The 24,898-nt window shown below is 38.1% G+C and overlaps 1 protein-coding gene across 1 annotated transcript in view; it reads right to left on the bottom strand.

The window, feature by feature from the left end:
- CDH23 (cadherin related 23) overlaps positions 1-24,898 on the bottom strand; it is a gene marked incomplete at its 5' end in the record, with an annotated part of 322,097 nt that overhangs the window by 240,083 nt on the left and 57,116 nt on the right. The window contains 3 exons of the mRNA XM_015813612.1: positions 3,161-3,319; positions 8,321-8,470; positions 14,458-14,463. Coding sequence (XP_015669098.1) covers positions 3,161-3,319; positions 8,321-8,470; positions 14,458-14,463 — 315 coding nt within the window. The remainder of the gene's footprint in view (positions 1-3,160; positions 3,320-8,320; positions 8,471-14,457; positions 14,464-24,898) is intronic.

Genomic DNA, 24,898 nt, shown 5'->3' with positions numbered 1-24,898 from the left:
AAGGTATGGTCCTACAAAGGTTATTATGGATTTCCCATAATTTCTGACCCACATGGACAAAATGTAAGGCTGCTTTCAACACTATTTGGATTAATAATACATTACTGGACCAACTCTTGTGCTACATTGTGCCTGATGCGTACTTACCACTATTATCTGATAGACTGACATTAAGCCAGGCATTGCTGTTTTATGCAGCCAGTGTTATTTGATTGATAAATTGGGAGTAAATTTTACTTAAATCCAAACTGGTTCCCCCCCCCCTTATAACAATCCATTTCTTAGGACAGAAATGTCAATTTATGAACTTATTTGAAACTATTTGAAACTATTTTCATTTATACAAAATTCTCCCAATCTCCAGGCAAAGACACACATAAAGATTCCTACAAATACCCTCACAAACAATTTGCTATGATTACAAATGCTAAACTAAAAACAATAGGATCAGAGGAAAGGAGAATAGGGGACTCCTTTTCACTTAGCAGCATACTGGGATCTTGAAATATTTGCCTGTCTTCTTATCCTTTTTTTTTACATATTCATACTTACTGATAAAACCCAATACTTGATTACTACATATAGTCCTTGACTTACAACCACAACTAAGCCCAAAGGTTTTTTTTGCTAAGCAAGACAGTTAAGTATACATTGCCTCATCTTATGACCTTTCTTGTCACAGTTGTTAAGTAAATCTGGCTTCCCCATTGATTTTTCACTGCAATAGCTATAAATATAGGCCAGTTGCTAAGCATTTGAATTTTGATCATGTGATCATGAGAATGCTACAAGAGTCATAAGTATGAATAATGGTCATAAGCCACCTTTTTTTCAGGGCTGTTGTAATTCTGAATAGCCCCTAAACAAATGGCTGTAAATCGAGGTATTTCAAGTTTCTCTTTTGCAGGTCTTGGTGCAAGGCAGTTAGTATATTCTTAGAAATGTAAATTCAGATCACTTGTATATATTTAAAAAACTCACTGATGCACCCATCCAAGGCAAAACAGTTTGTAATTTTGCAGCACAATCTGCACATTACTGAACTCTTCCCATCAACATTCAATTGTGCCTAGAGAGTGCAACGTCTTTCAGGAACAATCACATAAATGAACAGCACTTTTGACATGTACAGAGTGTTTCCTCTCGAGTATCAAAAGAACACAAACAAGCACTTTCTTAAAAGTTGGGGATCAGCTTGGAGGCCAATCTGAATTTCAAGGCTAATTGCCTGTATTCTGATTTATCATAGAGGATTCAACTCCTGGCATTTTGCATTTGCTTCAAAATGCTGGCATAGCTGGAAGTACGGGGAGAAAAGATGCTATAACAATCTCATTGTTTAGTGTTTGACAGCCTGACTAGCTAAACATCTGTTTGAAATATTAATAACTGTCAGATGGGAACAGCTCAGGGGCTCTATATGGTTTCATACCATCTGTTTGTAGAATAAACACACTTACATATAAACCCTTTAAAACATTTTGTCTGAGTTCTGTCTTCCTGTTTGCATATGTTGGTTGATGGGACGTAGGGGAATACAATATATTAGTGCTGAATGGGGTGGGCAGACAGAGTTGAATATCTTATTGGGAAAGGCATCCAAGGCCCATTCAAGTTAGGCTGCAGATATGTTTGCCTTCGTTGATTATTTTTCCTCAATGAAACTGTTCACAGCCATATAAACAAGCCAATGCATCTGAACTGGATAACACAAGCACAGCTCTGCGGCATATAATCAATGACTTTGCCATTTATCTACAACTCTCTTTTCAGCCCCTGTGTTTATAACAGAAGAGAGTTTGTGAAGAATCTGCAAACGTGTCAAAGTCTAAGTGTAAAAGGCCTGTGAGGTGAAACCTATTCAAAGGAAAGAAAATTATACTTATGTAACCGCAGTGGTATAAAGAATACCAGCAATTGCTAATGTTTTATTGTAAAAATCAGCTTAATATGAGATTTCCTAAAACCCTCTGGTTGTTATTTCAATCAAGCTTAAGGAAAGAATATTCTTTGGAGGCAATATATATACTAATTGGCCCAAGTGTTATCCCTCTTAAGGAAGCTTCAGGATGCCTGTTTCCATCTTCCTGATGCAGAACATTTGCTCAACTGTCCTTTCTTTGTTTTGGTGCTGTTGTGTTCCAGGTTTGCTAAGCCAGACACCATCGGGGTATACCCTGATCTGGCATGTATGCAACTGTTTATAGTGTTCTGGGGGAGCCCTTGAAGACCTGGCAAGATGGTTACCAATTTGTAGTTTTTGATGTGAGCGAAGGTGATCCAATGTGTTACGGAAGAGTAATCATGCCAGCTATATTTAATTGTGGCAGAGGAAATGAAGACATTGAAATTTAGAATTTTCCTGATCTCATATTCCTAGTTGTAGTATGGCTCATAGCTGGCCAAGTGGGGTTCCTGACCTGGAAAAGTTCTGCATTCTAAACTTCTAGCTTCAAATCAATTGTAGTATGGAAAGTCAAAGAAAACATTCTATTTGTTCTGAAGGTTATCAGATTTGGGCAAATGACTAGTAGATGAGAATAAAAAAATGGTTGCTTCTTTTCTCCTTTCCCTAATAATTCCTTTCTATAATTAAGTAAAGGAACTTCTCCCACCCCAAAGAAATTAAAATTGGGAGCAATAAGATACAGAAAAAAATAATATTTTGTTGTCGGCTAGTAGTTCTCTGGATTTTTTGCAACCCAGATCTGGTATCCCTAACATCTCTAAAAAGTGAAGACTTGTACAATATTAAAAATTCACAACAGAGTTTTCAGAATTTGGTTAGCAGCATATGTCTGATTAAATTGACTGGAAAAGAAGCATAAACATAAATTCCTTATATTTCTGTTCCACATTCTTTAAAATCTGATCTACAGGAAGGGACAGTTATCATCCTTTACTTGTCTACCTATTGATCTAGCTAAACCTATTAAAAATATGTGAATCTAGATTTAAAGAAACTAATCAAGTATGCATGTCTGTGTAATTTTCATTAGAATGTGAATACTGATGATCAAAATTCATTTAAGTGCTTAATTACAAAACCAGCATATTTTCTAACCCATTTTCAGGTTGCTGAAAATTTAAAAGTTTCAGCCACAGATAGATTGTAATGTATTGGTCTAAGCAACTGGGGAAATGCATGTCTCCTGCTTACCAAAACTCTCAGAATTGTAGTTCCCACTGTGACGTTTTCAAACAGGCTAACATTATAGAGGATCTGGCTGAAAACCGGTCGGTTGTCATTCTCATTGATGAGGTTAATCTTCACCCGTGCAAAACCAACGTGGTCAGGTATGCTCTCATTTGCAAATAACTAAAGAAAAAGAAATGCAAAATAATTAGAATAAAACTTTCTCTTCCAGTGAAAAGCCCTTATTTCCCTATAAATGTCTTTCACAGCAGGCCAGGCACGAAGCCTTGAACCAAACCGCAAACAGAAGTTAATCTGAACCTGTTAGATTCCAGAACATCTGGAAATCCCACCAGCACAAATCACGGGGGAAAAATGAGATGGTCAGCTTGTCAATCTGGAATATATTTTTTATCATGCTTTCTTTTTTCGTGGTCTTTAGAAGGAACACCAAGGACATTTTATAGTCCATAGAATCTGTTGGTGTATCACCAAATACATTAGCTCACAAGTCTGATGCCATACATCAATCCAGGCATCCCATCTTTGATTCTGCTTGAAAGTATGTTGCAAATCCTTACAATAAGAAAGATGGCTACATCTGAAACCTGAAGAGCAATATGCTAGTAAAAAAAAAAAGAGAGCAAATTTAGCATTGGGATAAGTTTGGAAATCAATAGTCTGAATTTTGGCCTGGCTCACAAGAGGATTACATGCTGTTATTAGATAGCCTTATCTATCAATATTTTTTACCTGTTCCAAGAAAATATATTACTAGCAGAGGAAGTAACAGAGAGAGAGGACATGTTCTGTAGGAGTTTGCTGAATTGTAAATGATGCTTCTGAGAGCATAAACTTCTACTAGAATATATTCGATTAGCAGCATTCCAAGGCATCTTGAATATATATATTCATCAAATGTAAATTAGCAGCCTTCAAGCATTTGATGCATATATTCAAAGCTGCCTTTAATCCTAAACAAGCTCTCTTCATGAGTTTTAACCTACCCATCAGGGATACAAATACAGGGCTAGCAGCATCGTGATTAATATATATATATATATATATATATATTAATCACGATGCTGCTAGCCCTGTATTTGTATCCCTGATGGGTAGGTTAAAACTCATGAAGAGAGCTTGTTTAGGATTAAAGGCAGCTTTGAATATATGCATCAAATGCTTGAAGGCTGCTAATTTACATTTGATGAATATATATATTCAAGATGCCTTGGAATGCTGCTAATCAAGCAAACCCCCTTTATTGCCACACCAGTCCAAAGATTATCGCACACATATTTATGATAAGCTTATCTTTTAATCTTTAACCCCAGTAATTTCTATTTATGTTTTATGCCTTACAGTTCTTCAGAAAATCTGAATTTTATTCATGCTTCTTTGCTGCCGCCACCGCCAGTGCATAAAGACTAATAGCAACAGAGGCTGCTGGCATGGTGTTTATAGAGGCAGCTCTGACTTTTTACAAATTTACAGCTCACTGAAACCCTGGGATGCAGCTCAAGCAGGCAGCTGGGAAGAGCCCCACTGCCTGAGAGATGCATTTAAACTGAAGTTTTATAGGATATAAAACTTTCATAGCGGCAAACCATAAAAAAAAGGGGGGGGGAGTTCTATTTAAGCTGCTGCAGCTGGGGCCCTCTCTCTCTCTCTCTCTCTCTCTCTCTCTCTCTCTCTCTCTCTCTCTCTCTCTCTCTCTCTCTCTCTCTTTTGGCTAAAGATGAATCCTATGAGACAGACAGTCATGAGTGAAGTAGCAATTAATGCTAATCGATATATGCCAATATTTTTATCCCTCATTTTTGCCATGCTCAGCTGATTAACGTTGTGACTTTCTACCCATCGATGACAATCTACTTTTCTGCTGTCCAATAATAAGGCAATTAACATGAAATGTAGAAAGTTCTGGAACTCATACAGATTTGTTTTTCATGTTCCCAAAGGCGCAGAGTTAATGCATGCTTAGCTTTGCATTAGCTCTGTATTTCCACAGCTGCTTTTTCTCATCATCATATGAGAGATCCTAAAGATTGTTCACAGATCATGGTTCAGTGACCCACAGCTACCAGTAAAACTAATTTCTTACTCAACTATTCTCAGAGAAGGTCACAAATTCTCAAGCCCCACATGCCAGCAGAGGGGCCTGGTATTGCTTAGATGTGTAATATGACATCAGCATTTAATGGTCCTTGACTCCAAGCAAATATTAAATGCTGTCTCTATTTTATTTATATGATTTATTTGGCTGCTTGTCTCTCACAGGATGGTGTACTAGGATCAAAGCACAAAAACTCATTACACCTAAAGGTTGCCAACCCTTGATATAAGGGATTACTGTGGCAAATTTATCAAGCCAGATCTAAGGGGGGATAAGGTGAGATGGGGCTATTCCTGGAGACCAGCCCCATCCAATTCTAATTCTCCTTGAACTGTATCCAGTTTGTCATTCTACAATAGCCATCCGAGCTCAGTGTTTTAGTTCTTTCTTCTCCATCCTTTTTTTTTCTTTCTTCTGTCACTGCAATGTTTTGCTTTTTAAGCTTGTGAGCACTTCCTAGGTTCTCTAGGAAATGTTTGACTGGAGGGCAGGATAAAAATGGTTTCAGATAAATAAATCACAATAAGTAATTATTATGAAAATAAGCATTTGAAGGATATTATATCAGTGGTGGGATTCAGCTGGTTCGTACCACTTCAGCAGAACCGGTAGCTAATTTTTTGTTGCCCAGGCCCAGAATGGACTTCTGGAAGCAGCATCCACACAGAGAACCGGTTGTTCACATATCTGAATCCCACCACTGTATTATATCCAAGGCAATGTATATCCAACAAACATGGGAACAAACTGGAACACTCGTGTCCAACAAACAAATCTAGGAGTATTTTTTTTTTATTACCAGTAGTCTTTGGTTAACAATGGCAATTGGGATTGGAATTGCCATTGCTAAGTGATGCAGTCATAAAGTGAGACATCTCATATGAATGCATGCTTAGCTCTTTGTTTTCACTTAAAAGTTAAAGGCCATTCCCACCTCTCCTCCCCAAGTAATCTATGTAATTTATTTTTGTATTCAAGATTTGGTCTTAAGATTCAAATCTGACAGTTGGTCATTAATCTGTATTGTGTCAAAGCAATTCTATTCTATTTTATTGCTAAGCTAATTAGCTCACAGGCCCCTCATCAAAACAAAATCTTTAAAAGTTTATAGGTACTGTAGACCCCCAGAACTCCATTTGTTAAGGGTAAACTAACCTTCATGTCTGCATTGCTAGAGTTAACATGTTACATGAAAACAAGAATCTAGAAAAATTATTTCAAGTTCAATACAGTTAAGATTTATATTTTTAAAAGAAAGGCTCATACAAGTCATTCTGCCAATGAACATAAAACCTGGAAGGTATTCCAGCCAAGCTTGATAAGTATTCTGGGATTTATTCAGCAAAAGGGCGAATATACACACAAACTTTTTGCAGCTGTGCTCCATTAAGCATCTGCCTATTCTGGCATATGACCTAATTCCACTGCTGCTTGGCCTATGGCACAGGAACTATAAAATTTTATGAAAACACACCAAATGCACTTTAACAATTTCATACAAATATGTACACCTGGATGTTGGATGCATCATCCCCATCCACCAATTTGTTCTTTTACTGGTGCAGAATAGGGAAGGGATCACCTGCTGTCTTACTTTTCTCTCAGTTCTGCTACTTCTATGTTAAAGCTGGGAATAACCAAAGTCCCTTTGGGACTCTGCATGCAAATTATCTGTGGTATTGTTTTCAGAGGCTCTTGAAAGTGCTGCACTTTTTAGTAGATATAAATATAAATTCTTGCCTGTCGTTTCAGTCTGTCTCTGTTTTTACCTGCTTTTAATCCCTGTTTTACCAGTTTCTTTTACATTTGTAGATGTTTATTAAGTAAACATCAAGCTATACTTTTTTCCAGCTGAACTGAATGGTGTGTGTGCTTGCTTTGATCTGGATATAGAGATTAACTGGGTGAATGCTGGGTGCCAACTAAATTGGAAATTGCTCATAGTAATTTTCCAGTATTGGAAAAGAATAAAACAGGTTAGCTACTTCTAAAGTAAGATTCTGATGTTTGGGCTGGAGAGTGAGAGAATCTTTAAATAAACAATTTAGAATGGTTTTAAAGCAAAGAAGACAGAAATGTCACCAAAAGTATGTTTATAGTAGTCTTTATGGACAAGTAATTCTGTGCACATTTTATTTAAAGAAAAGTCTTGTGTTATTACACTGTAATAATTGAGCCTCTACATTCTTGAAAGCAGCATTCACCTGCAGTATAGGGTAATAGCTAGTGCAGGGGTCTTCAAACTTGGCCCTTTTATGACTTGTGGACTTCAACTCCCAGAATTCCTCAGTCAGGCATGCTGGCTGAGGAATTCTGGGAGTTGAAGTCCACAAGTCATAAAAGGGCCAAGTTTGAAGACCCCTGAGCTAGTGTGTTTTACAGGTTTGTGGGAAGAAGGACTGGGAACATGAACCTGAAAGATTCTGAACTCTTGATAATGTTAATGGTGACCATACAGGTAGTCCTTAACTTATGACAACAATTAGGACCAGAATTTCTGTTGTTAAGCAAGGCAGTTGTTTAAGTGAGTTGTGACCAATTTTATGATTATTTTGCAGTTGTTAAGCAAACGACATCATTAAACAAATCTGGCTTCTAACTTTGCTTGGTGGAACCTGGCTGGGAAGGTGATGATGATCACATGACCCCAGGATGCTGCAATCATTGTAAATCCATGCTGGTTGCCAAACACCTGAATTTTGATTACATGACCCTTGCGGAAGCTGCGATGGTCATAAGCGTGAAGACTGGTTGTAAATCACTTTTTCAGTGTCATTGTAACCTTGAACAGTCACTAAATGAATGATTGTAAGTCAAGGACTACCTGTACTGGTGGCTATGAGTATCTAATCAGCTTAATCATCCTACTATCTTTGCTTTATCTCCTATAATGAAGAATAGTAAACTATTTTGTTGCAAAATCTATTCTAAACAAATTAGCCATCACATGTGTACACCCATATATATCAATATCCCATATCATAGCTGGACAATGCCTAATCTTATTCAGTCCCTTGGCTTTCTGCCACCTCCCCATACTGTTCATGCAACGTTTGGGGAAGCCTTACAGAAAATATGTAGCGAGGGATTGTCTCGAAATCCAGGGGGACTGCCACTCTAATCCGAATGTCTGCTTTTCCTTGGATTGACGTTGGAGAGATGATAAAATGGTTGGAGTTGTTTCCCACCAGGTAAACTTCAAAAACACTGTTGAGTCCCTGGGGAAAAAAAGGTAAATATGTTAAAGCCAATGAATTTGGATGTATTGTTAAAGAATCTGTCTAATTCAACAGGCAAAAAAATAGGTAGAAAACAAAATGAAGAGGAAATAACAGTTTGGGAAGAGACTAAATATTCAAGATGGATGTATGCGAGGGTGGAGTGTACATTTGGGTAAACTGCCAACTTGGAATACAAGTCAGATCAGCTTCTTATGGCTAATTCCCTGATGTTGGTAATCAATGCCAGCAGCCAGTATTTCAGTATGATCCATCTTACTGAACCTCACAGTGAAGAATCAACGTAGAAGTGCAGATAATACTACTGAAGAATACCACTAAATATTTATTACTGAAATTATACAGTATAGGTATGGAACTGGCCTGATAAAGAAGCACATCTTAGAAATATCTTTCAATGGTGATTTTATAGTCAGTTTAAAAGGCATTTATTCTGCTGTTGATGTAAAGCAGCGTTTCTCAATCCTGGCAACTAAGTCAGTGGTGGGTTTCAGCCCGTTTGCACCAGTTCGGCAGAACCGGTAGCTAATTTTTTGTTGCCCAGACCCAGAATGGACTTCCGGAAGCGCCATCCACACAGAGAACCGGTTGCGCACATATTTGAATCTCACCACTGAATTAAGACATATGGACTTCAACTCCTAGAATTCCTCAGTTAGACACATTTAGACCCTGATCTAAAGTTATATCATTTCCTACCAAAATACTGCTCTGTTGGTAGAAAAATAATTATGGTAGTCCATTGTAACAATAATAAATATTTACCAATATTTATTGACTCCCATTTCCCAAACAAATTTCCTTTATTGATTTAGTACAGGGGTGTCAAACTGCCGGCCTGTGGGCCAGATGAGTCATGCCAAAACCGCGCCCAACCCATTGCTGGCAATGGAAAAAAAAGTCACAACACGTCACGTGACGTTGTGAGTTTGACACTCCTGATTTAGTAGATGCTCTCTTTTTTGAGCAGAAAAAAGCAGCAGAAGATGAAATCTTCTCACCTGGTCAGAGTGGAATTGCCATTGTCTATTTTGCCAATCTTGTTATAATAAACACATCAGGCAAGTTTTACAGGGACTTTTTGGTCAGTTCAGCTACTGTGCTGATTACATTCTTTCTCAGAATGGTGGAATGTTAGCTTGGATTTTTATTTCAATCAATGTTGAATGCAATCAATAGCTAGAATAGTGGTGGGGAAAATAACCTGGAAGAGATTGAATAGGATAAATCTCTGAGAACACTGGGGTGATTCTCAGAATCTTCTCACCTGACTTTGCAAATATATATTTTATCTTCTTCTTTTATGTATTTCACCAGGCACAATGGGTGACTAATGAAAATTCTCAAGTTTCTGATTTTTTTCTGGGCTTTGCGAGATGGAAGTGGAAGCACAAATTTTCAGTGATTCTTCTCCTTTCTCCATGGCCCTTTCCAGTAGGTGTTGGAGGGGGGAGAGATCTAGCCCTAAGCCCCTGCAATGTGGAGTGCCTCAGCTCTTGGCCCTTTTACTGATCCTCTTGAATATCTATGTGAAACTGCTGGGGAAAGTCATGTACCCTGCTATAAATCTCTACCCTTGGCTCACCAAAGGGGGCCATTCCAGTGCTAGTCCAGTGCCTGGAGATTGTGAGACTCCAAATGGGGAGGAAACATCTCTGACTCTGCCCTAGCAAGATGGAATAGCTTTTGAATCAATCAATCAATCAATCAATCAATCAATCAATCAGAATAATGCTGGGAGGGACCTTGGAGGTCTCTTAGTCCAACCCCCTGCTCTAGGAGACCCTATACCATTTCAGACAAATAACTTTCCAGTCTCTTCTTAAAAATCTCCAGTGATGAAGCACCCACAGCTTCTGAAGGCATGGTATCCACTGGTTAATTTTTCTCACTGTTACAAAAGTTCTCCTTAGTTCTAGGTTGCTTCTTGATTAGTTTCCATCCATTGTTTCTTGTCTTGCCTTCTGGTGCTTTGGAAAATAAATTGACCCCCTCCTCTTTGTGGCAGCCCCTCAAATACTGCTATCATGTCCCCCCTAGTCCTTCTTTCTCAAGACTAGCCAAACCCAAATCCTACCACCGTTCTTCATATGTTTTAGTTTCCAGGCCTTTCAAAGGTGTCGTCTTTGATTCTTGATGTGGTAGCACTTCACAGAAAGAACTGGTGAATAATTTGGGGGTCCTCCTGGATTCATTACTGCTTCTCAAGGAGCCAGGAGCCACTGTAGCTATGGAGGGTGAGTGGGAAGGAGGCCTTGCACATGGCCACTCATGTCCTAATCCAGGGATCCTCAAACTTGGCCACTTTAAGACTTGTGGATTTCAACTCCCAGAATTCCCCAGCCAGCATGGCTGGCTGGGGAATTCTGGGAGTTGAAGTCCATAAGTCTTAAAGTGGCCATGTTTGAGGACCCCTGTTCTAATCACTTCCTAGCTGGATTGCTACAGTGCTATCTACATGGGCTCAGCCTTGACAACTATATACCTTCCCCCAATTAATAAACATCACATTTTCTTTCCTTTCAATGGGGGTTACTTCAACTTCACATTACTGCTCTGGATCCTAGAAGTTAGCAGAATACAAATTGTTAAAAAAGAAAAGTCACTTCAGAAGATCAGGGATGCAGTTATGAGGAGAGAGGTGAAAGGATGTTCTGAGTAAATGTGATAAGAAAGCCATGTGTGAAGTTATGTGTTAATTGCTGATTGGTTGTTTAGTTTGTTGTATTTCATAATATGCAATATATTGTATTTTATTTGTTTTCCCTCTAGAAAACAAATAAATAAAAATACAATTCTCTATGTTAAGAAAATAAACTCTGCTATACTTATTTTGGTCTGGTTCTTTGACTTTCTGGGTCAAACAAACGCAACTGACAAATCCAGCCTAAAAATAAGGAGTCTGGAAATCTGCTAGTCCTGATTCTTCCTTAATAAAAGTGCTGTTTTCAAATACTATTTGGAAACTGCTGTTGATACAAAATCAACAAAGGTTGTTGTTGATAGCAAGTGTTATCTCTAATCCTAGTTTTGGGGGCATAGGACACCCTTGTTGTATCAACTACACTAGCTATTTGTCTATTTTAGGGGCACAAAATGCTGAAACCTTCAAGGCCCAGACCGAAGACTGCAATGACTGAAACACTCCACCTTCCTATTTATTTATATAAAATATTAATCTGTCTATCTACTAAGGTCATGTAGCAAAATATTCTATCATTCACTGCTTTACAGTGAGATGCTGTGAGAGATTCCTAGGGTTGCAAAGCATTTTCCCCATGAGGGTCACATGCGGATTGTGTACCATTAAGAATTTTCTTCCTAATGCCAACCATTATCAATAATAGATAATCAGCGTCTGAAACCCAAAGTTAGCATTTATTAACTTTATATGAAACCATCCATCAGCATAAATTGAGGCAAGGAAAAAAGCAAGAATTCATTTTTCTTGACATGTTGGCATCTCAGTGTTTATTATATTTACCCTGAAGGCCCACTGATTCTAAGATGATAGACTTCTTTTCATTGAATATTATTTTGGCAATCACTGAATAGTGGAATCTATGATGGTCCAAGAGAATTCATTATTTGTTAGTTGCTAGTAAAACCCACTAAGATCTGGATCCTCATAATTATCTGTAGTTCCTGAGTTTATACCACACTTATAATTAGATGATTAGATTCCAGGAACAGGCCTTAAAGGGACCTGGACCTATACAATGGTCTAGCTACAGAACCCCAGTTACTAAAGTTGCATTAAGAATATGGCCTATCCAGGACATGAGATGGTCTCACTTAAGAGAAATGCCCTTTTGGATCTGAATTAGGATAATAAGCTGTGCATCTGGTTTCTATTTTTCAAGTCCTTTTCCAGGTCTTCTGGACACGCATGATAGCTAGTGAAGAAAAAAAGATACTGAAAACAAAAGAACAGCTAAAGTAATGATTACATTATATTTGCTGGTATCCTCTAACTGAAGTGCTTTAGCTAGTAAGCACACTACTCTGACAAAGAAACTTCCAAAGTACACTGGGTTTTCACACAATAAAAAGTTTTGCTGGCCCTTGTGCTAACTTCTTCCCTTATTCCTTTGGACAGATACTGATGCAAAACTATAAGGAATGATTGCCATCAAGCCAGCTGCCAAAGTGAAATCATCAGGAAGGTCTTGAAGCGGTCAAACTAAGACTTTGTGCATTTTGTAGTTGTTTTCCACTTTCAATGATGTTAGCCATTTATCAAATGATTTCCACTGAGTTCAAACTCTACACAGGTATTTATTTTCAGAGCTATCTGGCTTCAGGAAAGACATTCCATGTAAACAGCTTCACTATCCTGATGCCTTCAGAAACATTGGATGAGAATTTCAGTCATTAGCAGACAACATGCCACATGCAGATGAGGTAATGGGAATTGAAATCCAAATTAGATTTAATCTGGGGCTTTCTAAAGGATCAGTTCCTTTATTGTGCCTGAATAGAACACATTCCTACTTTTAAAAATTTACATACCCACCACGTATGTAAAAAAATTTCTTCACAGAACTACTGTATAAATCGAATGTTCCTAGAGATAATCTAGTTTGCCTCCCAATTTATGGCAGAATCTTCAATGCCAGACCCTCTTGCAATATTCCTGTGAGGGGAGATGGTTGCCCAATTCTTACTTAAATATCTCAAAGGTTCTTTTTCAAAAAGCAACTGGACTGTTTTTTTCCTTGAGGAGGAAGAAGAAAATGTTTCATTTCTCATCTAAGAAGCTTCATCAATTCATCAGGTCATTCAGAACTGATGAAGCTTCTTGGATGAGAAGTGAAATGTCTTCTTCTTTTTCTTCCTCAAGGAAAAACAGTCCAGTTGCCTTCTGAAAAAGCACNTAATAATAATAATAATAATAATAATAATAATAATAATAATAATAATAATAATAATAATAATAATAATAATAATAATAATAATAATAATAATAAAGTTGGAAGGGACCTTGGAGGTCATCGAGTCCAACCCCCTGCTCAGGCAGGAACCCTACACCATTTCAGACAAATGGCTGTCCAGTCTCTTCTTAAAAACTTCCAGGGTTGGAGCATTCACCACTTCTGGAGGCAGATTGTTCCACTGGTTAATTGTTCTAACTGTCAGGAAGTTTCTCCTTAGTTCTAGGTTGCTTCTCTCCTTGATTAGTTTCCACCCGCTGCTTCTTGTCCTGCCTTCAGGTGCCTTGGAGAATAGCTTGACTCCCTCTTCTTTGTGGCAGCCCCTGAGATATTGGAACACTGCTATCATGTCCCCCCTCGTCCTTCTCTTCGTTAAACTAGACATACCCAATTCCAGCAACCGTTCCTTATATGTTTTAGCCTCCAGTCCCCTAATCATCTGGGAGTTGAAGTCCACGTCATAAAAGGGCCATGTTTGAAGACCTGGACTAAAGCATCCTAATTTCAAGCAAGAAATGGATGCCTTTCTATGAAATTTGAGGAGAGATAGATTAGTGGCAGGTTCTTGAATCTTCCTGATGTATTAATTCCAAATAATTATTATGAAACTTAAAATTTTAAAAAGAACTTTTTGGACTAATAAGTATTTAGAAACCAGCACAAGGCTTGTACTAAATGGAAATAACCAGGCCATTTATGCAAAGGGAAAGCAACATCAGCATTTTTGAGAATTAATTGAGCAAAATACAGTTTTGTTCTCCACAAATATTGACACTTTGCAATCTCCAAACCAAACATTGTATTCCTTGCCACAGCCCAACCCAGTTGAGCACATTACAATAAAGTTGAAAAAACTGTTGGAGCTGAATTTCCAATTTTCCCCCAAATGGAGTCAGTCTTGTTGGAAGGAGGGACCAATTAAATGCACGAAAGGGCACTAATAGCAAAAACTGGCTGAGCGTGACAGCTGAGAAATGGGTGACTTGGCTAGAGAATCCCACTTTCCATTTCTATCTCCCTCCTCCTTCCTACCAAATCCTACAATAAAGAATGCAGCAGAAGAGAGCTAAAATAATATTGATATTCATATAGTACCAGAGGCAAAGATAATATCTCAGAAACAGATAAAGATGACTAAGTTCTTGATCCAAGAATCTGGCAGCTTATGGAAAGCAAAGCCTCAGAAATATTGCACTGAATATTTTGAAAAGTAGACTGCTACGGGAAATTATGAAGAACCATTGTTCTTCAGGTAGGATGTGTGGTAATTAAAAAACTACAGGAGATGGAGTATGATATCCCACTAGACCAGGGTCTTCAAATTTGGCCCTTTTATGACGTGTGGACTTCAACTCCCAAAATTCCTCAGCCAGCATGCTTGGCTGAGGAATTCTGGGAGTTGAAGTCTACAAGTCATAAAAGGGCCAAATTTGAAGACCCCTGCACTAGACTCAACTAAATCCAGACCTGAAAGGTCAGCTGTCAAAAATCAAGGGTACTAAGACATGCATTTGCCATCCTTTTCTTTAAAAAACAATGGGAATAATGCCTTGCCTCAGAAATCCCCACATATGTATTGTAGGCTCAATTATAATTTTACTTTCCTCAGCAGTTCTGAAACAATGGAATTATTGTTCTTGAGTGCAGAAAAGTTAATCATTTGTATGGTGGGATTACATTAGACTGTATTCCCTCATTTACAATAAATAGCCTTGTTTTGGAAGACATGTAATTCAAGTCATAGCATCTGTTCTGCATCTGGAAAGATTGCTCTAAGCATTGTGTCTATCAAAGGGCAAAACCTCAGAATCCACAGAAAAAGCACAGCCAAGGATTACGATGTCATGCCTTCTTGTGAAGAGTGACTATAATATGGATAAGACATTTGAAAGCAAGTTTGTATAAGCTCTGGAACATGTGTAATCTTCCCTTTCTACAGAAGGTTGTGGAAAAGGTGGTTGGATGACAGCTAGAAGGGATCTTGCAGGAAACAGATTATCTGCACCCATTTCAGTTTGGCTTCAGGCCAGGTTATAGTAGCAAGGCATAGTTGATTGTACTTGCTGATAACCTTTACTGGAATTGGTATGGGGGTGATATTCTGTTATAATAATAGAGTATAGAATAACAGAGTTGGGAGGGCCCTTGGAGATCTTCTAGGCCAACCCTTTGCACAAGCAGGAGACCTCATACCATTCTGGACAAATAGCTGTCCAATCTCTTCTTTAAAATGTCCAATGATGGAACACCCACAACTTCTGAAGGCAACCCATTCTTCTGGTGAATTGTTCTCACTGTGAGGAAATTTCTCCTCAGTTTTTTCCCCATCCTAGTGATTCTTGATCTCTCAGTAGATTTTGTACTGTCAACCAGTATCTTTCAGACTGATTGGGGGTGGTGGTGGTTAGGAGTGGGAGGCACTGTGTGCCAGTAGTTCACCGCCTTCCTTAGTGATTGGTTTTAGTCAGTGTTGACAAAGGGGAGAGATGTTTGTAAACTCCTTTCTGAAATGCTGGTCAGCTTGACAATGCTAAGCAAGATGGCCTGATGGTCTGATTTAATACATAGTAGCTTCTCTCATTCTAATGCTATTGCTATACCCATTTCTAGGACTCTAAAACGTCATAAAATAGGAACTGGAGACCCTCCTATAATTATTAATTCCTCCTCCTTTGAATCAGAATCATTTATATGAGGATGCAATAGTGAAGAATTTATGTACCTCTGGGTAGAATTGCTGAACTTGATTCTTTTCACGGGGATGTTATCCAATACCCAAATAAACAGGAACTAGCACCAGACTGGACTCCAAAGAAGCAGAATAGGAAGAGTATTGATACTTTTAATCTCTGAGTAACATAAGATTTCTGAGAGTCTTGAACAGTAAAAAAACAACAACAAACAAATGGATCATCAAACAAATTTGGATCCAGAGTTGCCACTTGAGGCACAAGTGACAAGACTCAAATTATCCAACTGCGGACAGATTATATGAAGACTTAACTCTCTGGAGAAAGCTCTAATAATGCTTGGAAAGGTGAAAGTAGGGAAATAAAGAGGAAGTCCAGCAGCTTGGTGGATGGATTCAGTTACAGCGGTGATGAATGCAACATTGGAAGATCTGAAAGACCAGGTTAGGGACAGATCATCATGGAGAAAAATCTATATGTTTGCTGGAAATGGTTGCCAACTTCGTGGTACACAGTTAGTAAAGGCACTGATAAACAAGAATAATCATGAACCAATACCCTAATCAAGCTATCCCATATAAATACATAGCCAGCAAACTCTACTCCTCCGTGCATTGCTGATATTATCTCGCCTGGTAATGAAATGCATACTGGAAGGGAAGCAAGCTCAGAGAACACTAAGAACTCAGCAATTATGAATTCAGATATGAGATGTGCCTGAAAATAATGCATTTCCAGAATGAAAGAGAATGTTCCCTGATACAATTCTTCAAAGTCCAGATCAAAAACATGAGCCAGGTGATGCTGCCAAGGTCTGCCAGGTGATTCTTTCTAAAGTATTTCTGAATGTCATTCTCCATAATGAAGCTACTTCAAAAGGCTGTCCCATACCCTGTAATGAATCTACCGGTACTTCAAAAGGTTACAAGGTTAACATTAAACATATATATTGTGGTTCACTTATGCAATTCTATGCAGTCTCTAATTGAGAGCAATTAGTATCAATGTAGTAAAGTTTGCCCAGGACCCCAATTAGTAGATATACAGTATTTGTCTATAAACTCAAGTGGAAACAAAAAGAAAGCTCTAAAAAAATTAAGTGGGATCCAGACTACTTAATATTTGTCAAGACACAATGATGACTAGAAAATAACTGGAATCATAAATCCACCTATACCCAAGGCATTGATCAGGAAGGAACGTACTGAAATAAATTTGGAGATTGTATCTAAATATTGTTCTCCGCTTGCTAAAGAGTGTATTATCTGAATAAAAAAACACTTCTTAGAAGTCAAAGATTTGAGTGATTATAGTAGTGTTGTGCTTGGAGGCATTTACTAGGAACTCTTAGTAATTATGTAGTAAAATGTTATTAGTGCACCCTTTGAATGACTTCATAGAACCTCTGGTATAAAGCTGATACAAAATGTGACTTATGTTTTAGGACAGCATATTCCAGAGTTTGTACTTAATGACATTCAGAGTGAGTATCTTATGAGATTTGTACCATTTTGCCTTTTTTGTTCCTATAGTTGGACCTATGTAGCCTTTAAAAATAATCCTTTCTCCTGAATTCCTGGTTGCTTCTCTCCTTGATTAGTTTCCATCCATTGCTTCTTGTCTTGCCTTCTGGTGCATTGGAAAATAAGCTGATCCCTTCTTCTTTGTGGCAGCCCACCTTATCCTTCTTTTCGCTAGACTAGCCATTCCCAAATCCTGCAACTGTTCTTCATATGTTTTAGTCTCCAGGCCTTTAATCATCTTAGTTGCTCTTCTTTGCACTTTTTCCAAAGTCTCAACATCTTTTTTTGTAATGTGGTGACCAAAACTCGATGCAGTTTTCCAGGTATGGTCTTACTAAGGATTTATATAGTGGTACTAATACTTCACATGATTTTGATTCTATGCCTCTGTTCATACAACCAAGGATTGCACTAGCTTTTTTGGACTAAAAATGGGCCTATTTTCAGAAAGCCACAAAAATATCTTTATTTTTCTTCAGTACATTTGACTGGAATGTATCTGTGGAATCCTGTTCTATTACTGCGGTAGAAACAAAATCCTTCCATCGTGATAAGCTGCTGTGGATTTTCTGGGTCCTTGAAAAGAGTGGTTTTGTTGGGAAGACAGAATAATGTTGAACATCAAAAGAAGCCCTCAGCATATGTAGAAAAGAGTGGGCTTATTTAATTCCTTTCCAGCTGGGAAAACAGATCAGCCTGTTGATATTTGCCATCCCTAATTGGTAGCTCCTTTGGTGGCTCAGCTTCCCCATGTGAAATCTCAAGAACTGGAATGCATCTGCCCGTTGGGAGAGATATTATTTTTTTCTTCCTTATTTATTTATTTCATGATTGTTGTTGTTTCTGCCTGCCTGCTGCTTTCTTTGCTCCTAGTTTACTGGAGCCTTTGAACCCCGGGAGATGGCTAAGAGCAAATATAAATATTAAAACTGTTATCAGCTGCCCAGCAGAAGGGACTTGGCTTAGCCTAGATCACAACCATCTCCACCTGACACATACTGGCTCTGCAGGAAAAGGGGGAAAATTCTGGAAGATTTTCTATACATACATATGTATATGTACATTTCCGCTATGCTGTTCTCTTATGGAGTAGGCAATCTTATGCAAAGTGCAGAAAAAAGAGAAAGAAATACTAAGCCAAATAAATTGATGATGCAAGATAAGGAGATACACCTAAAACTAGTTTACACCAACATGACTTGCTACACCATTTCATGTCTTTCTATATCTGCAAAACATCCCACTTCCATTGTAGCTATACAGCACTTCATATTTTGCTTTTTGAATGTCAGACTTCTCATCTTTCCTTTCTGGGGTCCCACCTCCAACTGGCTCATTAATCCATTCACTTGTTATTCAAATATTTTGACTGCAATTCAGTTCTCATTCATTCATACTATCTCCCTGGCCTGATCACTACATTCCTTGTAGAATATTCTTTATTGGCCAAATGTGATTGAACGCACAAGGAATTTGTCTTCGATGCCTAAGCTCTCAGTGTACATACAAACAACAAAGCAATATAATCATAAGATACCAACAGTAGAAGGTAAAAGGAAAGATGAGGAGGATAATAGTAATACAGCCCTAGTACATGGGTAAATATCTTTAGACATAAGACAGTCCTGTGGGAATAAGATGTTGCAGAATTAGAGAATTAAATGTTCAGCAAATGGTGAAATGACCAGAAATGGTCAATTCTTTCTATATTCAATCTATCCACATTCATTCATTCTTGACCCTGTCTCTCCTTATTTTACCAAGCACCAGAATCCCATTTTTACTGCATTCAAATTACCTTTATTTTTTTCCTGATCTACCCAATTCCCTAAAACCAAATGGGCAGAAACTGGTTCTTATTCAACTCAAAACCATTACAGTTTCTCTTAACAAACACTCAGTTCTTCATGGTGTCTGCAAAGTATGGTTAAAAAAAAGTGAAGATGTTGGCCATAATAAACAGGTAGAGCTTTGATCTTGCTGCTGAAGCCACTGTCTTAATTTTTCTGCATGGACACTCTTGCATGCCTTTGAAGAGATCACCCTCATCACTCTGAAAGCAAAATTTTCATATATTAAATTTTCTCCATTTGTTTTTTTTAATCATCAACCATAATTCTAGAAAAAATGCACAAATTCATCCACTTGCATTAGTTTTTGCCAGTTATGTGCTTGTAAGCATGTAAGCCTGTCAAATACAATTCTTTTGGACCTTGTTAACATTCATTTTTCAAATTCACAGCCCTCACTGCAACACAAATCTGTGCTATATTTACAGGTAGTCCTCAATTTATGACAATGGGGACTGGAGAATTCACTATTAAGTGGCACAGTCATTAAGCGAGGCATCATGTGACCACACTCAATTTTATGACCTTTTCGCCATAGTACTTGTGAGTCACCAAAGCATCATGGGACGGTGACTTGCAACCTACCCTGCTGGCTTCCCCTTTGACTTTGCTTCGTGGAAGCCAGTTGGGAGGGTCGCAAATGATGATCATGTGACCATGGGATGCTGCAACCAGCATAAATGCATGATAGCTGCCAAACACCCAAATCATGATCACGTAATTGTATGGACACTTCAACAGTTCTAAGTGTGAGAACCAATCATAACTTAATTTTTCAGCATCATTATAGTATAACTTTGAGTGTTCGCTAAATGGTCATGAAGCAAGGAATACTACTACTACTGCAAATCATATGAGCTTATATGAAATCATATAATCAGTACAGTATTGTTTGCCTGTGAAAATACACACCAAAGAAGTGAATCAGGCGGTTGTTAACTGTATCCAGCTTCCCCCACTGACTTTGCTTATGGCAGTGTTGGCGAACCTATGGCATGGGTGCCAGAGGCGGCACTCGGAGCCCTCTCTGTGGGCACGCGCACCGTCGCCCCAGTCCTAGGCCTTCAGCTGGGTTTTATAAAACCTTTTCGCTTTAGGCCTCCGCCGCCATGTGGCAAAAAAGAAAAAGATTCAATCAATCAATCAATTTCAACTTCTCGCGAGGAAAAAAAAGATCTTGCAAAGTTGGAATTGATTGATTGAACTTTTTAGTCCCACCCAGTCTGCTGTTACCACCGCAGTCACGCCCACCCAATGGGCCACACCCACCCACCCAATTTATTTATTTATTTATTTTATTTCATTTATACCCCGCCCTTCTCCCGAGGGACTCAGGGCGGCTTACAGGTAAATAAAAACAGTACAATACAATAAATATCTCCAATGGGCCACACCCACCCAACTGGCCACACCCACCCGGCACCCGACGATGCATAAGTGGGTTTTGGGTTGCAGTTTGGGCACTCGGTCTCTAAAAGGTTCACCATCAGTGGCTTATGGGAAGCCAGCTGGGAAAGTTGCAAATGGCAATCACATGATCCTGGGATGTTGAAACATGTAGGCAGAGAGGGGGAAATGCTAGAAGACCCCTGTACAGAGGTATATATATTTCATGGTTATACATGGTTATTTGTCTTACAACAGTTCATTTAGTGACCATTCAAAGTTACAACTGATGACCTATCATCATTTTTCACATGTATGACCGTTACAGGACCCCCGTGGTCACGTGATTTACATTCAGATACTTGACAACTGATTCATATTTATGACGGTTGCAGTGTCCAGGGAGTCATGTGATCCTCCTTTGCAACCTTCTGACAAGCAGAGTCAATGGGGAACCCTGGTTCACTTAACAACCGTGTTACTAACTTAACAACCGCAGTGACTCACTTAACAAACATGGCAGGAAAAGTCGTAAAATGGGTCAAAACTCACTGTTGGGCTCAATTGTGGTCATAAGTGGAGGACTACCTGCAAAGTATCAACAGAGCAAAGCTTTTGTTTGGCAGCGAGACAACCAGGAGAAAACTCATGGACATTCCAGTCTCAGTAACTGAGATAAGAAGAGGAAGAAGAAGCTGTAATAAAGTTGAAAGTGAGGAAAAGATACTTGAAAGAGAGGAAAATTAAATAGGTTAGGACTTAATTTGTGGTATTATATGTCTCTATGTATTATTTTGCACTTGCTGGTTTTTGTAAATAATATTTTCACTTGTATATAACATTAGCTCACACTACTTCATTGGCATGAGAATCTTAGTGTCCAGAAATAAAAATTGTACGAGTAGAAGGATTCTCTGTATGCCTATATCTATTCCTATCCTGATCCACCCTCTGAAACTCTTTTTTTTAACCATAATCTGCAGACATCTCTGCTATCATCCCTTATTACTCTCTTCCTCAGAATATTCCCCACAGAATCTGGCATCCCTCACCGACCCCAATAAATAACTACAATAGTGCAAGTACATCCCCATATAGATGGACTAATAAGAAACATTAGATGCAAGAAGCTTTGTTAACACAATCCTCATATAACTTCATTTTTTTAAAAAAAAAATCAGGCTGTCTACATGTTCTTTCACTTTAAGATTCCATTTTTTTCCTTGTTAAGTGAAGCCAAATCAAGAATGAAGACTGACCACATACTTGGGGGGAAAAGAACAACAATACCTAAACTTTTTTTTCTTTCTTAGTCAGCCTTGTCCTTTAAAAAAATAGACTATAAACTAAAAAAAAAGAACAGATTAGCAGATGATTTTAGTGCACTTCATTATAAAAGCAGCATTTTAGACTCTAAGATGATTGACTAGTGATTTTCTCACCATTTGCTCGATAACAAAGAAGCTGTGATTAACTTAAAGAAGGTCTCTCTTTGGTTCATAATGAAGAAAGGAGAAGTTTCTCAAAGAGCAAGTACTCAGAGTCTGTCACAAACGCATACAAGTGACTTGTGGTAAAATGAATGTCTTCCTAATATAAGGGTTCCTACCATGAATTACAGATGCTTTGTAATGGCTATGCAACGTCCATCACCTATGTGTGAAATATCTCAGGATGACCATGAGAATCCTGTTCAGTTAATGCTGCAAATTGTCAGTCTTATTCTGATTCCATCGAATATAAAATTAAAAGTTTAGCCACAGCTTTTTTCTTTACAGAACTGTTTTTTGGGTATTTCAAGGCCATATAGCCTTTGTGAAAGTTCACTTTTGGAAAGTGAACATCTAAGATTCAAGTGGGAAGGAAGGAAGGAAGGAAGGAAGGAAGGAAGGAAGGAAGGAAGGAAGGAAGGAAGGAAGGAAGGAAATTGCAATTGGGGTAAAATAGTACAAACAGTGCTGTTAATCTATGGGACTGGCTCAGCTCTTAGTACTTGGGTAAGACTCTGGATCACCATTGATATACATTTGGAGAGGATGAACATTTTGCCATTATATGAAAGATGCTTCAGGATGAATTCCACACTTCATTTCAAAACAGCCTTTGTGAACAACTGGATTACCTATCATAGGAAGTCATGATATAGTTTTACCATTGGACAATGGGGATTTATAAATAATGACTTACAACCAATTATTGTTTGTTCTAAACCCATGTTCATTTTCCAAATTCAATTTTAATAACTTTATATAGACCTTGGCAATTATATGATCATCACTACCATATAGTACTCTGAGTACTTGCTCTTTGAGAAACTTCTCCTTTCTTCATTATGAACTATTTTCCCCCTTTCTGGAACTCTTCCCTCACTCCCGACTTCTAGTTCAAAATGCCCAAGCAAGTCAATCTTAAGTCAAAAGTTGGGAGTGAACTCAAAGGAGCAAAGAATGACCCGTGCTGCCTATAGGCGTAAAGAGAGAGAGCAACAACAAAAAGAAATTGTATCCATAACATATTCACCGACTTCGGAGCCAGTGGGAGGGGCGAGGCCAAAGAGATCTGTAACGACAGATTTGCAGGGAATGCTTAATAAGCTCCACAAACCAAAGGATGGTTAAGTTGATGACGCTGAATGTGAATGGTTTGATTTTATCAAAAACAATTTTATAGGTTTTTGTATATGTTTGGAGACTGGAATGCTGCTGCTGATCCAATGAAAGATAAGAAGATTTCTTCGAAAGTATTGACTTAAGAGTGAAGAAAGTGAAGGAAAAACTTAAGCGTAAAATTTAAGAGAAAATTTATATAAGATGTTTTATAGATAATATTTAGATCTTTAAAAATTGTCTTGTATGTATTTTAGTTTACAGCTTAAATGTTGGAGATGGATAGATTATATTCAGAGAAAGTATGGAATGAATAAATATCATATAGTTTTTGAGTAGATATATTGTTTTTACTTATTGTTTTAGTTAGAGTTAAAGTATGTAAATATTGATTGTATTATGTTTGTTTAGTTAAATTGTAATTTAGATATGGAATGGGATGTGCTTTAATCCTGTATTTTGTTCCGGGAAGTCCAGGGGGGAGGGGGGAAAGGGATCTCTTATGTATAGTTATATTTTGGTATACTAGAATGGTAGTGAGATATAATGTATAAAGGAGGCTCAGTCGACCTCCAGGACCACATCTGAAAGAGGAGGAGAGAAGGAGGGGGGATGTGTAGGGTAGAGTTGTTGAGAGGGTGGAGAGGAAGAAGGAAGGAGGAGTAGGGAAGTAGGTAGGTTAAGAGAGGGTGAATGTGGTCCTGGGAGGCTGCTGAGCATCTTGGAATAGGAGGTTTTTATGTCTTTTTTTAATTAATGTATGCCATAATTATATATTTGTTTATTTAAAAAATTAATAAAAATTTGATTTAAAAAAATGCCCAAGCAAGAAATCAAGAAAAAAAAAAGATGGTTTGATGGTTTTGCAGCTCCTCCTTACAACAACCGCTCGGATTTTTAAAGGAACTATAGACCAAAGTATTCAATGTAAAGTAATGATCTCTAGGTTTATTTTCCTTTGAGCATATGCAAGAAACTAATTTTATTTCCCTTTTTTGAGTGGTGGGTAAAGGAACTATTTATATCTCCTGGACCTACAGCAACTTACCACATAAGCAGGATTCGTTGCCCCTCATTCTCAGTTTTGTGAGAAGAAAATCTCGGATTGCCTTCAAACTGCTTTTGAGAGACTGGAGTTGAAACCAAATAGCAGTGTGGCCATCCTCCTAAATGACTACCTGGGGAAGAATGTGATTGGCAGTGTAGCATTAGTCAAGTTTCTGAATGTACATGTAAGATTCAGCATTGGCTGAGTGAAAGTTAAAGCTGCCACAGTTTCAAAGCTAAGCTGAATAAGCATATCTTCCTCTCAATAATGCATACATGCAATTTAAAGGCGTCTAGAGCCCAAATAATTCACTTTAATTTGGTTCACATTTTTGCTTTTTTTTGCTTTTCAAAGTGAACATTTTGTCTTG

Source organism: Protobothrops mucrosquamatus, unplaced genomic scaffold, assembly GCF_001527695.2.
Source record: "Protobothrops mucrosquamatus isolate PMUCROS unplaced genomic scaffold, P.Mucros_1.0 scaffold175, whole genome shotgun sequence".
Taxonomy (NCBI): domain Eukaryota; kingdom Metazoa; phylum Chordata; class Lepidosauria; order Squamata; family Viperidae; genus Protobothrops; species Protobothrops mucrosquamatus.
This window is presented reverse-complemented; position numbering and strand designations above follow the sequence as displayed.